The sequence below is a fragment of the Fundulus heteroclitus genome, chromosome 15 (assembly GCF_011125445.2).
Source record: "Fundulus heteroclitus isolate FHET01 chromosome 15, MU-UCD_Fhet_4.1, whole genome shotgun sequence".
Lineage (NCBI taxonomy): Eukaryota > Metazoa > Chordata > Actinopteri > Cyprinodontiformes > Fundulidae > Fundulus > Fundulus heteroclitus.
Window position 1 is genome coordinate 19,447,692 of NC_046375.1, and position 17,434 is coordinate 19,465,125.

Here is a 17,434-nt window from a genome sequence, read left to right on the forward strand (position 1 = left end):
AGAGTCAACAACCTTTAACAGCAATTACAGTCATTAAGAAATTAAGCAGGGTGCGGTCCTACTGGAAGGTCTTATGGGCTCGACACACGGGAGGTGACATCAATCTGTTCATGGAATATTGCAATGAGGTGACAATCGCTTGCCCTACTCCAGCCAAGTGACCGACAGAATTCGTGAATGTGAAATTTCAAGCTCGTTCACAGAGACGTCCTCTCGTGGGCTTTCCACGCGACACAAGAAAGTTGAAAAATTTGTCGCTGTTGCATGGCACTACAACCAACCAGCAAGGGTTTCATTGATGACCAATGAGAAGAGAGTATGCTACTCATCGCAGTCTGCAACCACTTTCAACACAGAGGAAAACATCACTTCAGCTGTGACTGACTTTCCTATTTTATATGAACCCAAAGTTGTTTTTCCTTCTTTTGTAGAGTAGACTCAACAGCAAGATTTCCGTCTATTCCAGCAATCTATTCTGACTCTTCATCCCTGCTGTCTTGTCTGTCACAGACTGCTTTGAAAATGTCAAAATCCCTCCAATTTCATGACCATTCAAATTACTTGGAGACAAGCAACCCGAGAGCGCTGCCGTCGCTACCGCATCCCGTGTGGTTAGTTTCACGGCAGTGGCGATGACTGCCACTTGTCGCGTTCATTTGTCTCCCCCCATGTGTTGAGCCCCTTCAGCGTTTTGCTGCCTTTGCCTGCCTTTTTCTCCAAGAATGGACTGTGTTTATTTCTGTCCTTCTTCCTGCCAACCCTGACCAGGGTCTGCTGAACTAAAGCATCCCAACAGCATGATGCTGCCGCCATCCTATTTTTACATAGAAATGGTGTGTTGGGTGTGATGTGCAGTGTTGTTGTTCTTTTTTTATTTTCAGTGACAGATGGCTGCCCCTCAGGTCCACCAAGGCCCGACATCGCCGGTCATTCCTCCCAGCAGCTGTTAGACCATATAACCATCACTGCTCCCAACAAACCCAATAAATGTTTACACCCCTGTTGTTACTTACACATGTTTTCATTCTCGTAAATAGTCTGTTGTTGTTTTCTTACACAGATATATGTGCATGTTTTTTTATCACCCCACTCAGTTACACATTTCCATAATCTGAGTGTGCTGTTTTCAATTACTGTACAGCATTTTTTTTCTTACATTTTATATTTTCACTTGCCTTACAGTCTCCCATGTGTTATGTAACCTTTTCACTCTTGTGTGCATCTGCAAACTTCCAATCGCCTTTGACTTTGGTGCTGGTGCTCCCAAATTTCCCCACTGTGGGAAAGTAAAGGACAGTTCTATACTCCCCTATCCATAATAAAAGTAGCGTTAATTGTGCATAAGGTGAAAACATAATAATAATTTTGGTGTCATTTGATCAGAGGACCTTGGTCTATGTGTTGCTCTGTCCCCTAAGTGGTTTGTGGCAAACCTTTTCTTATCATTTTCTTTCAGCACTACTTTTCTTCTTGTTGCTGGCTCGTCCACAAACATTGGGACAGTGGAGTGCACGACTAATATCAAGGCTGTGGATCTCTGCAACTCCTCCAGAGTTATCATGATTCTCTTGCCTGCTTCTCTGATTAATACCCTACATGTCTGGCCTGTCAGTTTAGGTAAATGGTGATTTCACGTCCGATTTGTTGTTTTCACCATATTCTTACACAGATGGTGGCTTGAAAGTTTGGAATAGTTTTTTTCATACAAAAAAGATGTGCTTGTGATTTCTCCAACTTTTTCCTTGACCTGTCTGCTAATCATCTAACATGCTGCAAAAATGTTTTAAAGTGTAATGAATCATACTGTGGGAACCCGATATTCAACCAGACCCAGTGTGGTTTGTTTTAAAAAGTTTATTGAAGAGTGTGATGATCGACAAGACAGACAGATGAAAGTAGGATCAGCTGGTGATGGCAGGCAATGGCTGACCAGATGATGAGACAGAAACAGGCCGATCAGGTGATGACGTATTTTGACCTGAGCAGAAGCCGACGAGTTTTCCACAAGAGCAGATCATGCACCGGATCCAAACAGGAACACAACAAAGCAGGCGGTGCATACAACTACCAGAACGACGGTCTATCATCATTATATGTTGTTATCTTGTATCTACCCATCCGTCACTGTTGGGTTGTGGCTCAGATATGAATTTGATTAAACTAATCTGTTCTAGCTGTTCTGACAACTTATCAGTGACCATAAAACAGACAATCTATCGTATGTGGGATCTGTCTTGTGGATTCCACATGGTCATAAAATAAGTAACACCTTAGTTCCAAGATAAAAACTTTAGCTCAGCAGGGATCATTGACATATATTTGCCGGTAAAACAACTTTATGGCTCTCAGAGAGATTAACATTTTCTTTCGTTGACTCATCAGCATGCAAACCTCATGGTGTCAAAGGTCATCTTTGTGTTTTTCCACATCTCAGGAAGCGGGAATGCTTCGCCTCCCTGTTAGTTTGGCTCAAGGTGGTAGGTGATAAGGAAGCTCAGAGACTTCTACCGGTGTTTCCCTCTGAGTCAGGTGACTAGATGAGGTGGGCCTATTAATGATTTTGAGTTTTCTTTTTTTTGCTGAAGTCAGAGCACTCTGCCTTTCTGCCTCTGGGCCATGTCCACACAGCATGGCTATAGACTAAAAAAACTGTGTCTTTTAGCAGAATCCTTTGATTGACACATTTCTACTAAAGCGTATGATTTCATAGGGCAGTTGCAATGGATTCAGTGAAGGAAAGCAATGGACATGACAACCTTGCATTTGATGTGAGTACAATTGCTACTTTCTACAATAATGTTCTTGTTTAATCATATTTTATCTCTTTATCAAGTATGGCAGTTACATTTCCATGGACATTGTTTGGTTTACCTCTTCAAGTTAACTTACTTTAGTGATGCAAAAGCTGCCTACCGTAAATGTTTTGTGCACTACATTTAGAATCACACTTCTCTTGCTATGCAAAGTTTATGGACCAATGGGAATACATTGGCCAACTTTTAAATTGTCTTTTATCTCTTTAAAACACAGTGACAGAGATAGCTTTTTCCATTCTACTATGGGAAAGCACAACAACAGGCTTTGCACTTTCCTGTCAGAACATGAAAAGATAATATGTGCTGTGATAAAGCTAAGGTGCATGTCGGATAACGTGTATAAAAGTCTCCAGGTAAGCTTTTATTGCCTATCTGTGTAGAAAGTGCCTGTAAAGTAGATTTGGCCCCGAGATGATAGGCGAGTAATTGTTTGACTGAATTAAAGGTGACACCTTGTCATCTTGTGAATCTTCACAATTTATTCTGCTTGTTTGTTTATATGTGCCTTTGCTAGAGAAATTTGTTGTGGGTGTGTTGCACTGCAGATGCATGAAGAAGTCAATGATCAACTCAGGACAAAGGCAGATAAATCCAACCGGACCGACTGTGTGGCAGAGGAGGACAGAAACAAACCAACCTATTGTGTGACCGATGTCCCTCCTTGGTACCTTTGTATTTTCCTGGCCTTTCAGGTGGGTGCGCTGCGCTCTGATGTGCAGCTGACCAGACGGGTTTCAATCAACCAATTTCACCGATTAATAAAATCAGTTATAAATCATAATTTTCTTTACTACAATAAACAGGGAACATGTAATGGCTTACTAAAGGTAGTAATGAAGCATGTACACTTAACACTAGTCAGTGTCTCCTCATTACTGATTAACTAAAAATAATTAATCTTCCTCTAACCCACACACAATTTGTTGACAAAGCTCAAATGAAAAAGGAGCTCTTTTTTTCTGTGAGAATGAAAATGTCCTAATCCCTCAAAGTTATCACTGGTCTGAATCCTTGATGTCCAGTGGAAGATTATTTTTGGGGGTCCATTTTCTGGCCCGGCTTTGTAAACAAGAGACTGGAGAACAACATAGAGAGATGGTGTGTGATGTTTAACCATAGTCCATCTAAAACACTACCTTTAGTTCTTCACAAAACATTTTTTTAAGTTCTAACTGAAATAATGAAATTTCATTTATTGCTCCTTTAAGCTAAATTAACTACTAACATTCCTATATGTACGAGGAACTGTTTACTGAAGAATAGCCCCGTTTTCATTAAGTGATGGCTCCTGGACGATTCAGCCATTCACCGCCCCTGATATATCTTTGTGGATTTCCAACTCGGGTTGTTGTAATACAATGACATAGAGACCTACTTCGCTCATGCATGCTATCACTTTCTACTCTACAAACCACAGCAGAAATTGAGACACTTTTAATTATTTTTGTCTCACCCTACCCTAATACGGTTTCTATTAAACCTAGAATCAATGAAGACATTAATAACTGAGTGGAGGGAAAAACAACCCTTCACAAGTAATTAGGGGAATCTTTAGTTTTGTGCTGCTTATGCCATGCTTTGAATCTTCCTGTATTGATGTTTTTAATGTCGACATACTTTAGTTTTGGCACATGTTTGTATCCAGAATCCTGAAGACTGTACTGATGCAGTTTCTTTTTTAAACTGTGAAATAAATATCACTTACATATGTGGCAGATATGATTACATGAGGTTCATGAATATCCAGAAGCTAGTGTTTACTGGTTTTAGGGGAACAAATGGCTAAGACGAAGAAGGAAAGATCCCAATAAATAGGGATTTGTAAACAGGCTACTTGGACAGAGGCCCGGAAGAAAGCAGCAGAGGATCTCTCAAGGACTGAGTGTCAGGACTGAGATGTTTGAAGCAGAATCGAAAATAAGACAAGAGCTGTGGAGCCGCATATTTAAGATATGAAGGTTTATTGAACTGACGTATGTGACCAGGCACAGAACAAGGAGCTGACAAGATAGGTGTAGCATAACAGACGACCCGACAAAGGGAGGGAGGAGACTGGCAGGTTAAATAGGGGAGAGAGCAAAGGGAGCGAAAGGTGATAATAATTAGCCCAGGTGACAGATCTGAGAAGTTGGGATTTCATCATAAAAACAAAAAACATAAAAAGGTCAGGATTCCAATATGGCGACGGTCAGGAAAGCTGTTGTTTTGTTAGAAGTATCTCTGACGGATGTCGTTCAAAACTGTGCTTTTCACATGCAAACACCATGCGAAATTTGTTTGGTTAAGCATTGCAGCTGCTACATGTAACATTGATTTTACACGCACTGTCTTGTAAAAATAATCATGTTTTCATCACACCTTACTGTTGATGTGAGGAGCTTCCAAATTGGATCCAACAAATAATGTCTCTGACGTTCCTTTATATTCACCTAATTGAAAGTCAGGATTTCCAAGTTCCAACACAGCACGTGAGCAGGAGTGTCAAACTCAGAAAACGCATAAATTCAAAACCTGGACAAAGTGGCAGGCCAGCTGAGATATTAATTTTAGAAATGTCTGAAATTGAGGGAGTTTTTCTTTCTGTTTCGTTATAACCGGAAACTTTTTCATAATAGAAACACGCTTTTCCTTCGCTTACACGTTGAATCTGGAACAAGCAGCCTTAATACGATAAGCACGTGTGAAATTAATGTTGAGTAAAAGACACATCTGTTGCACCTGCAGAGAATTCTGGGATTTGTAGTAGTAGTGGTTCATACACTGTATACTGATGGGCAAACGCTGATAGATATTTTGGAATTATGTCGCAGTCCAAATCAAATCACACTGCAGGGTGAGTTTTATACATATGATGTAGAAAAACTTGACAAAGATTGAATAATGGCTACGGAGCAAGAAAACACAACAGGAAATTACATTAAGAATAGAAAAACACAGCAAAAAAATCCAATGTGCTGGGACAAAATAGTGGTGGGAACTTTATAATTTAAACAATACAAATTGTAACTAGTCTGTGATAACATCTGTCTCAATCGACACTCAAAGGCACCTGATAAAATCTAAAAGAAAAGATCATGATTCAAGCATTGACAACAGCGCCCTGATGCAATGCTGCTTACCTTTTCTTAAACTAAAGAAAGTGGACATGTCTGAACCAATCTTCTGTTGTTTCTATTTCTGTGTCATGTTTGCATCAGCACAGTCGGTTTCATGTTCCTCTCCTCCACAGCACTACCTGACAGCCTTCGGTGCGATCATCGCCATCCCCCTCATCCTCTCTGAGGGGTTATGTCTGCAGCATGATACCCTGACCCAGAGTCTTCTAATCAACTCCATATTCTTCGTTTCTGGCCTCTGCACCATTCTACAGGTTACCTTTGGCATCAGGTGAGAATTCCTGGTTTGGGAGCAAAAACTCCCCGGATGAGAATATCTTGAGCTGTATAAAAATTTAGCAGGTAAATAGCAGTTCATCGTCCCACCATTTGTAAGATAAGAAATTCCTTTATTGTACAACAATGGGGAAATTAAGACGTGACCATGGCAAAAACACAGACAACTAAATCAGTAATGAAAAAGCAAGCTAATCTGAGCAAAAGTTAGTTATAAAGCAACTAAGAGTGTAAGAGTCCACTATATCAACATTAGTTTCCTGAACATTCACCTTTGTCAGAGAGGTGGGTCTGCACTTGTGAAGTTTACCGGAAGCTTCTTTGTTTTCCCTGCATTCAACCTAGAGGCCTGCACGGGCCTAAAATTTCAGGCCCGGCCCGGCCAGGACCCCTGGCAATCAGGCCCTAACCCGACCCTGCCCGACAAATTAAGCTATTAATGAGCCCGAACCCGAGCCCGACTAAAAGGGTCCGCTATTTAGACATGACTGTTTCCCGACACTTCGGTCGCGTAATAGTTTCTCAGAAAGCCGACTCGAACAATTAAACAAATAATACTTTTAACACACGATTAACCCTTGCAAAGACAAGCGTTTATGTATTTAATTAGACCTCAATGTCAAAATAACGGGATGTCATTGTCGCAAAAGCAGCATGTAACGGACAGCCAGGATATATGACATCGGTAAATCTATGCGCCACGGGAGTAGATAAATGAGCAGCACACATGAGCTCCTTGTTAGCTATGAGGTCGAAGTGCTCCCATAAAGAGATTTTCCCTGGGGAATTTTCAATAGCTCACCTCTGGCTAGCTGGCTTTTCAGTTTGTCAATCTTTATTGACTGACCGGAACAGAAGTACGGAGCCCTAGAGGGGTCATCGCAAAATGTTTTGCATGTTGAGAGAATGTGCGCTCGTTTTACTACATTGTGAAGTGCTGCGTAGCGACGTGCTGCATAGCGTCTGCTTCCAAAGAAAAAGAGAAATAAAAAGCTGTGCGCGTGAATGTTTTTCTGACCTGACCTAACTGACAAATCATGAATACATGAAACCAACTTTATCAGTGTCAAGCCCGAGCCCTACTCGAGCCCGTGCTATTCACTGAATTTAAGGCCCGTACCCGGCCCGAATTTGCATATTGTATCGGGGCCCGTTGGGTCCCGACGGGCTTGCAGGCCACTAATTCAGCCTGAGATGGTTCTGTTAACACCAGTCTACAAAGCTGCCTATCCATTGTCTGTACTCTGATTCAATTCAATTCAATTCAATTTTACTTTTATATAGCACCAATTCATAACACATGTAATCTCAGGGCACGTTACAAAGACATTAATGCTCCCTATTAATTATGTAATAATGCTCGTAGTATTATCAAAACGATGGCAGAGTTAACAAGAACAAAAGTATTTAAAACAAGCCGTAGCTATATGTTTTACCAGGGTTTTAGTAAGTTATTAGAGAGGCTCGGCGCTCGCTTAAAAATACTTTTAAGCCATATTTTGTCATAATGAGCGGACTGGAAAAACACAAACATTAATGTTCCATTGGTGTATAAAACCCTTATGGAAATAAAGTTTATTATAACCATAAAAACACACTTGAACCACATCCCACGTTTCCAGTTTTAGGCTAGCAGAAGCCTATAACTCGGTCAAGCTTTAAAAACACAGTGAAAACACATTAAGTAAACTATTCTAAACTGTCCCCGTTTATTCCTCTGCCATTGTCTCTGGTTTTGGTGATGGGGTATACGGTTGACCAAGGTAAAGCTGGTTATCTGAGCAGCAGGCAGGCGGTTAGCTCTATAAAGAAGCTCCTCGTGAACCCCTGCCTGGGATGCTTTAGACGGGCTCCAATGGTCTGCCATCGGCCTGTGAAGGGGGTCCCTGCGTGGGCTCTCTGCAGGGCCTTTCCAGCGTCGGAGACCTCTGCACGGCCTCCCTGGTGTGGCTGTGTTCTTTCTCTGGAGGCTGAAGCATACTCAGCTTTCCTTCAACAGCTGAGAAAAATCACAAGGCTGGTTTCGGTGTAGATGGATGCTTTACTCCGGCGTCTAATTACGCAGAAGATAGGCTGCAGACTCAGCTTCAACCCAGCCTGCATATGTGGCGGTTCTCCGAACTCCAGTCGGATCCTCCACAGAGGGATATAAGAGTGTTCTCCCCAATGCAGCTAGGCAGCAGGCAAAAGAGGGCGATTGTAGCGTGGCCAGGGGGATTTATACAGTGGCCCCCCAGCGGTGAGGACAGTCCCCTGAGGGCCTGTAAAAGTCTCGCATTCCAGTAGCTTTAAACTTTAATCTGATTTTATTCGTTACGGCTTGATTGCACAACAACACTGACCATCTATGTGTTGGACAATGAGAAGCCACTCACAGTGGGAACCTCTTAACAGTAGATGTTTATGTCTATGCTAAATATAGACCGTGTAGATTGTATTCCTTTTCATCTGTGTTTTTTGTTTTGTTTTTGTGAAATCTGAAGACTTCCTATACTGCAGGGAGGTACTTTTGCCTTGGTGACCCCAGCCATGGCCGTTTTATCTACGCCAGAGTGGAAGTGCCCGGCTTGGACCCAGAATGCAAGTTTGGTCAACACCTCCTCCCCTGTTTTCATTGAAGAATGGCAGAGCCGCATGAGAACCGTAAGCCAAAGTGAACAATTTACTTCTTAAACACAGATGACCCTTCTATGAAGCTGAAAATGCATTCATTCAACATAACAGTGCCTTACAAAAGTATTACGAGCCATTGAACTTTTTCACATTTTGTCATGTTAAAAAATTCTCTATTTTATTGGGATTTTATCTAAATGATCAACACAAAAGTCTGACGTAATGATGAAATGGAAGGTGAATTGTGCGATTTTCTATCTTTACAAATGACAAGGAAAAGCTGAAACTGAAACCTGTAGTGTGCATTTTGTTCTGTTTTTTTTTTTTTTGCCCACTGTTTTTCGCAAAATAACTCAAGCTAAATGGGACTGGATGAAGAGAGTCTGAGCAGTAATTTTGATATCTGAGAGAACTATTTGATATCTCTTGTGATGTGTTGCCAAGGTAACCGATGGCAACTTCCTTGCGGTTAACAGCTAATGTTTCAGCCAACGTAATAATTAAGAACAATCAGGTTATTTGACTTTTTGAAAGGTGTCCTACAACACTTTTTAATGGACACCCTGCAGCCAATCAGAATCAACCATGATATAAGGTAAGTTAAATGAGACTTAACTTAAAGGAAGTTTTGTTTAGTGGCATTAGAATAAAGAGGGACCAGATGCATGCATACACCACACTTTTGAGGATTTTACTTGGAAAAACTATTTGAGAACCATGCATCCTTTTCCTTCCACTTCACAATTATGTGATGCTTTGCATTGCTCTGTCACATAACCTATACTTGAGTTAGAAAGTTTTAAGTTAGATAATACTTAAAGAAACAGAGGAAGGAGTACTCTTTAATGGTACTGTATGTCTTCTTCCCTACTAGGAAGTGTAACAGGTTATGGTCATCAATAGAGTGAAAAAGTGACATTTGTGCTCATGCCTCTGGTTATTGTATTTCTCTCCACAGCTGCAGGGCTCTATCATGGTGGCCTCTGTCCTCCAGATTCTTGTTGGTTTCTCTGGCCTCATAGGGTTCCTCATGCGCTTCATTGGCCCCTTAACCATCGCCCCCACCGTGTCTCTTATAGGCCTGTCTCTGTATGACTCCGGCGGGGTAAAGGCTGGCAGCCATTGGGGCATTTCTGCTTTGTAAGTAACTTAACTCAGAAAGAACACTAAGTTTTAATTTAGGAGTTCACATAAAAAAACAACAATATAATAGATTCTCTCCTCAAGTTGTGTTTTTTTTTTCTGTTTAGAGTGTCATCTGTATGTCTCAACCATAAGACTGGTTGTTCATTTGCATGCTATTATGCTCCTCTGTCATACTCACAGGACTGCAGGGCTGATAATTCTCTTCTCTCAGTACCTTCGTCTCATACCAATTCCTGTTCCGTCATGCAGCAAAACCGAGAAAAGGAAAATCTCAAAGTTTTATGTCTTCCAAACCATGCCTGTATGATGTTTTCTACTCACATACTGTGACATCTTCGCCCTTTAAGAATAACATGTCCTATTTTTGTCCATATCAGACCTCTAATCCATACTAATGTCAGTTAGATTCTGCTGGGCATTGCTGTCTCGTGGCTAGTCTGTTACCTCCTCACCATATCTGATGTCCTGCCGTCTGATCCTACCCGATACGGTCACCTGGCCCGTACTGATGTGAAGGGAAATGTGGTGAGCCAGGCTTCCTGGTTCACACTGCCATACCCCGGTGCGTAGCTTTACTAAAAACACTGCTTGATTGATAAAGAGACCAATAGAGTGATCATCAGTTTGACTTCTCCTTCAGGCATGTGGGGGACTCCTACTGTAAACCTGGCTGCTGTGGTTGGGATTTTGGCTGGAATAATATGCTCCATGGCAGAGTCTGTGGGCGACTACTATGCCTGTGCCAGGTTGTCCGGGGCTCCTCCCCCTCCAAAGCATGCCATTAGTAGGGGCATCGGTGTTGAAGGGCTTGGCTCTTTACTGGCGGGAGCCTTTGGGACAGGCAATGGCACGACTTCTTTCAGTGAGAATGTGGCAGCTCTCGGTATCACCAAGGTAAGTGCAGAAAAGAAAAAAAAAAAGAAAAAGAATGCAGTTTTACTGTTCCCCTCAAGAATATATGAATTTGAAAGTTCTCATATTTCACAAAGTAGTGTCTTTTCTATATATATGCTTCTGATTGGCAAAATTATCAGACAGCATGGGATTAATTTCACTGTTACGCTGATGACACTGAGCTATATTTATCCATAAATCCTGATGAATCCAATCAATTACTTAGACTACAGGCATGTCTTGATGACATCAAAACCTGGATGACTTTATATTTCCTACTTTTAAATTCTGACAAGACAGAAGTTGTAATCTTTGGACCAGAGTCCTCAAAAAATAAACTTCTTAATCAATCACTTAATCTGGATGGCATTAAATTGGCCTCTGGTAATCCATCCATCCATCCATCAATTTTTCAACATACTTATCCCTATTGGGGTCGCGAGGGGTGCTGCTGTCTATCTCCGCCTCTGGTAATAAAGTGAAAAATGTTGATCTTATTTTTTACCAAGACATGTCATTTAAATCCCATATTAAACAGGTTTCCTTTTTTCACCTCCAGAATATTGTCAAAATTAGAAACATTCTGTCCAGGGGTGATGCTGAAAAACTAGTCCATGCATTTGTTACTACAAGGCTGGACTATTGTAATTCTTTACTTTTAGGAAGTCCACAAGATGCAGTTCAAAGTCTTCAGCTGATCCAAAATGCTGCAACAAGAGTTATGATGAAAATCAACAAGAGGGATCATATTTCTCCAATTTTAGCTTCCCTTCATTAGCTTCCTGTTAAATCAAGAATATAATTTTAAATTCTCCTTCTCACATATAAAGCCCTAAATAATCAAGCTCCACCATATATCAGAGCTCTGATTACCCCATATGTTCCTAACAGAGCACTTCGCTCTCAGACTGCAGGTCTGCTGGTGGTTCTTAGAGTCTCTAAAAGTAGAATGGGAGGCAGATCTTTTAGTTATCAGGCTCCTCTCCTGTGGAACCAACTCCCAGTTTTGGTCCGTGAGGCAGACACCCTGTCTACTTTTAAGACTAGGCTTAAAACTTTCCTTTTTGACAAAGCTTATAGTTAGAGTGGCTCATGTTACCCTGAGCTATCTCTGTAGTTATGCTGCTATAGGCTTTTCTGTCATTTTTTTCTTCATAGTAGGTACACCTGGTCTGGTGTTCTGTTAGCTGTGACATCATCCTGGGAAGACAAATCATCTGCTTGTACCATATAACATAGAAAAGATTCCTGGATCAATGTTTGCTTCTGTGATTTTTTTGTCTCTCTTATTGTCTGTCTGCTCTGTCTTCTCTAATCCCCGGTCGGTCGAAGCAGACGACCGTTCACATTGAGCGTGGTTCTGCTGGGGGTTTTTACTTACCGTTAAAGGGGAGCTTTTCTCTCCACTGTTGCTTCATGCTTGCTCTGTATGAGGGATTGCTGCAAAGCCATGGACAAAGGAAGACGACTTTCCTGTGGCTCTACACTCTTTCAAGAGGAGTGAATGCTGCTTGTCAAGACTTGATGCAATCTACTGGGTTTCCTTAGATAGGATTTTTTTTGACCAATCTGTATAATCTGATCCAATCTGTATAATCTGATTGAATTTTACTTTGGAAAACGCCTTGAGATGACATGTTTCATGAATTGGCGTTATATAAATAAAATTGAATTGAATTGGATTGAAATGTTTTGTCCACTTTGATGACAGGTGGCTAGTCGGACTGTGATTCTTCTAAGTGGATTCCTCATGATTTTGATGGGAATGGTGGGCAAAATTGGAGCCATCTTCACAACCATCCCCACTCCGGTAATTGGAGGGATGTTTCTGATCATGTTTGGTGTCATATCTGCCGCAGGAATTACCAATTTGCAGGTAAATCTATCATGAAAATATAGGTATATTGTTTTCATTGCTGACGAATGCACTTTTCCCAATAGTGGCACTTTGGATAATCTTTCTTTTTGGACAGTTTACAGACATGAATTCTTCTCGGAACATCTTTGTGTTTGGCTTCTCCATTTTTTCTGCGCTTGTCATTCCGAACTGGATCATGAAGAACCCCGGGGTTCTAGAAACAGGTACTTGGGGAATTTAGCTGATTTGTATACTTACTGCTTTAACATTTAATTACAATGCCGTCAGCTGTTTCTGTTGTAAATTGGGAATGTTTCCACAAAGATAAAGCTGTTATTTCACTTTCTTGTCCTTTGTGCGTGTGACTCAGGTGTCAAAGAGGTGGACCAAGTTTTGAATGTATTGTTCACCACCCATATGTTTGTGGGAGGGTTCCTTGGCTTCTTCCTAGATAACACGATTCCTGGTAAGCTGAAGTGCACTGTTGCTAATTGTCAGGATCCCCAGCGGTTTTATTACTTATTGTTGCTACCTGGGGATCTTGCAGCCTGTTATGTTTAGTATTGTTTATCCTTAGATTTGTGCTCCTGTAATTTGTTTAGTTTTCTGTTCGGTATTTGTGTTAAGAGTGTATTCTTGTATCTGTTAGTGGTTACTCTTTTAGTTAGCTTCTGTTCTTTATGATTTCAGTAGTTCTGTTAGATCGTTTTTTTCTGCCTGGTCTTCCTTCATTTTTTTAAGTTTTCCTTCATGTCTGCCCATTCTCATGTTTCCCTGTTACATTCAGTTCTCCTTCTGCCCTTGCCAGCTTACTGACCTAACTTTCCTTCTGCTTAATTGCCTTTTACTCATCTCACCTGTGTAATTTACTCCACCTGCTGCTCCTTCCATCTCCTCCCCTTTATATTCAGCTAGCTCAGTCTCCTCCGTCTATCTACTCAGTTCTGGTCTCATTGTTATTCATGTTCCTGGTTCCTGTTTCCCCGTCATCCTGTAAGCCTTGTTTATTTATTTAATAAATCACCATCCTGCTGTTATTGGAAGAAATGGAGCAGGTTTTCGGCACTAACAACCTGGGTTTTGCTCCCATTCCGCCTCTTACTGCTCTATCGACCCCACACTGTTGACGGCATAAGTGAGCTCCATCCACCACACAGCCCATCGCACCACCCCCCAGCTTATTCTGATCACTCACTTCCTCCTGTTTACTCCGCTTGGCCCGGCGCTCTCCTCCACACTTCGACGACTTGGCCTGAGGCACAAACGCCAGCCTTGGTCTCCGGAGCATTGGTTGACGGGGCACCTTTGTCGGCTGTTGCTCTAGCCCAGCAGCGAAGACATTGACGACGATGTGGTGTGTCTTCCACAAAGCCAGAGTTGCCCACGTCATCAGTCCGAGAGGAGCGTACCGTCGTCACAACTTCCACCTCCAGCCTTGAGCCACCAAAGGGTGTCCAAATCCCATTTGAACCATCAGCTCTATTCATATGTTCACCTTTCGCCTCAGTTCTGGCACAGACTGTATTACCATGTTTATCGTCATCAACACTCCGGACTCCATCAATAACCTCTTCATCATCCATTCCCCCAACACACCATCAAAACTGTCTTCATGCTCAGCCTTCCTAGCATCTTTGCCATCATTTATATCATTATTATCATCCTCACTACGCTTACAACATGGACTGCCTCAAGCTTCTGAGGTCTTCAGCGACCCGGTATTGTCTGAAGTCTTTAGTGGTCCTGCTTCATGGTCTGAGAACGTCTGTGGTCCTTCATTGCCTGGAAACATCCGTGGTCCTGTTCAAAGGTCTGGTGGACTAATCGGGTTCTGTTGATGTCTCCGAGGGAGTGGGGGACTCTTCTGGTTCTGCTCCAGTCTCTGAGGGTCCGGGTGACTCCTCGGGTCCTATTCCTGTCTCAGGGGGTTCGCAGGATTTTTCGACTGCCAGATCTCCAGACCTCCGTTGTGGGTTCCAGCAGAGCGGCTGCCACCAGTCTGAGCTCCGCAGTGGGATCCAATGGATTGGCCACAACCAGCCAAGCTCTGCCGTAGGTTCCAGCAGACCAGCCACAACCAGCCTGAGCTTCATCGTGGGCTCCAGGAATCAAGTCTCCAAATACCTGAGTCCTGTCTTCAGAGCTTAGCCCTTGGTTCCAGTCTGTAGCATCAAGGTCCTGGTTGTAGTCTGTAGCATCGTGTGTCCAGGCTGCAGCACTGAAGTCATGGTTCCTCCCCCGACCCTGCATGGATCGGCGGGTATACATACTACATGTATGGATGAAGTTTGTTATTCAGGGGGTATGAATATTTTTGCAACACACTGTATGAGAATGCTTGACCAGAATTGGGCTTTTGTGCTTTTCTCTCACCACAAATCATTGACTTTTAACTGGTAACTGTAGTGCGGCCAAAATTATCAACATAAAACATTGTAAACCCTTTTGCCTTTAACCTCATCCAGGGACCAAGCGTGAACGTGGCCTCCTCACCTGGAACACAGAACATCGTGAAGACTCCAGGAACGCCTTGACACCAGAAGACGTTTATAATCTCCCGTTCGGAATAACTACTTGTCTTCAAACCCGGTCCTGGGTCCGTTACGTCCCCTTCTGCCCACCGACCAATCACATGACGGAGGATGTCGTGTCACAGGGTCAGGGGACTGAGCAAATGACAAGAGTTTGAACTGTTTTCATCGGGTCACAAACATGCGTCTTTTTCTTAAAGTTAAGACTTTGTTCAGCTTTACTTTTCATTGCTGGTTGATTGTTAAATATACATATTGTAGCACATTCAATTCATTGTAGGCCGCTAATAATGCATTTCATGAAAACATGAAAACATGCAGCTCTGTTTCCTCTTGTTCCCACTTTATTTGACTTAATATATTGAAAAATACAACAACAAGATAACATTTCAATAACGTTTCTGGTCAACATGGGGAACCTGCGACACACTGATCGGCTGCCTTCACATTTTGTCAATACCAAAAGGAGAACTACTGAATGATTAAACTGTTCCAGGCGTGTTCCATTTTCTCTTATCCTTCTAATAAGTCTTGGAGCAGGCGCTGAAAACCAGATTGTTGTTGTTCCTCAGTTTCCCCTTTCAAAGGAAATTAAATTCAGCCTGAAGGTATACTATCATACATCCGCATCTCCACATACAGGCAGCTGCTAAAAACACCACAGCAGCAGCGGCATACAGGCCGTTATTGTGTATCCTTTACAAACAGATAACTCATTCTCTCTATCTCTCCTGCTTACCTTCCATGCTGTCGGCTCTTTGTCTCCATGTTCATTTCCTCTGTCTAATCACCTCTGACAGGCAGATGGGAGAGGGTGTAATGTTTTGACCCGGGGACCCAGCATATCTCCCCAAGGGCCATTTTGACCATTGGTCAGTGGTTCACCTCCCACTCTGTGCTATTTCTGCATTCTGCAGAATCGCCAGGCGCTACAAATTTGTCTGTACGCAGAGTTCCTAGCAAAATGTTGATATCGCTTAAACTTGTTCATGCTTTGTCATGTTACAAGCACAAACCTTATTTAATTGGGATCAAATGCAATGAATATTTATATGAACACACCTTACAGTACAAATAACCAAAAATCATTGACATCCTACCGGACCTAGGCTGGTATAATATATATATATATATATATATATATATATATATATATATATATATATATATATATATATATATATATATATATATATACCTTCCATTTCACTCTTTTGCACGATTTAATTTTATCATTACATCCTAATACCATGCATTGTATTTTATTGTGGTAATGTGACAAGATGAGAGCAAGTTTAGGGTGTAAGAGTAACATTGCAAGGAACTACACACTTAGTGAGAATATATTACATCATGCATAAAACTGTCTAGGGTTTTATGTAATACTCAGGCAGCTATTTGCATTTTAATTGAAAGGGATGAAGAAAGATAGCCATGTTAATCTTGGATAGCTTTAACTTATTCTTTCACAAATGTTTTTCTGCCTAAGGAACTGATTTTATTTTCTCTTTCAGCATATTGTCCCTCTTCCTAGCTTTATGTGAAATGGCAGCTCATTATTGCTGCATTGTATCTATTTATTTTTCATCCACAGATTAAAGAAGACCAAAATATTGTAACTTTAAAAAATGCCCTGAAGGATGCTTTTATTTCAATCTGTCAGAAATAAAAACCCACAAAGGTAAAAACAAGAAACCTAGCATTTTTGCAAAAAAAAAAAAAAAAAAAAAAAAGAAAAGAAAGGAGCTGTTAAATAAATAGATGTTTCCCAGACACATCTTTATGGAAGATATAAATAAAGGTTTGAACGATTGCTGGCACAATCTTCTTACTGTACATAAATTCCTGCTCAGGGGATCATTTAAAAAGGTGGAAAATGTACAGTGGACATAAGAACATTATATCAGTGAGTTAAATTTTCGGGGAAACCAATGCTTTAGTCAGTGGGACAAATGGCAGGTTGGTTTTCTGAGCTCTTGGTGTCATGTTTTGAGGCAATTTCCTGACCCACATGCAGAATCACTCGGGAGACCAGTTCAAGTTAAGAAAGTTTTATTTACAATATGGGAAAGATTCAGTAAAAGGGGTCAAATCCACCAGGGGAAGAGATGAGTTAACAAGACTGTAGTGGGCAGGTACGGAAAATGACGGAAGGAGAGGACTTACTGTAGTTGGCAAGAGCGG

The 17,434-nt window shown here is 41.6% G+C and overlaps 1 protein-coding gene across 1 annotated transcript; it reads left to right on the forward strand.

The window, feature by feature from the left end:
- The first annotated feature begins 2,535 nt into the window (after window positions 1-2,535).
- Window positions 2,536-16,354, forward strand: LOC105929054 (solute carrier family 23 member 1). Its single transcript, XM_036147625.1, has 12 exons — window positions 2,536-2,768; window positions 3,362-3,508; window positions 6,046-6,203; window positions 8,692-8,851; window positions 9,780-9,961; window positions 10,148-10,268; window positions 10,373-10,529; window positions 10,608-10,861; window positions 12,573-12,737; window positions 12,835-12,943; window positions 13,090-13,185; window positions 15,185-16,354. Exons 1-12 carry the CDS (start codon window positions 2,721-2,723, stop codon window positions 15,406-15,408), a joined length of 1,821 nt encoding a protein of 606 aa, XP_036003518.1. The 5' UTR covers window positions 2,536-2,720; the 3' UTR covers window positions 15,409-16,354.
- The last annotated feature ends 1,080 nt before the right edge of the window (window positions 16,355-17,434 follow it).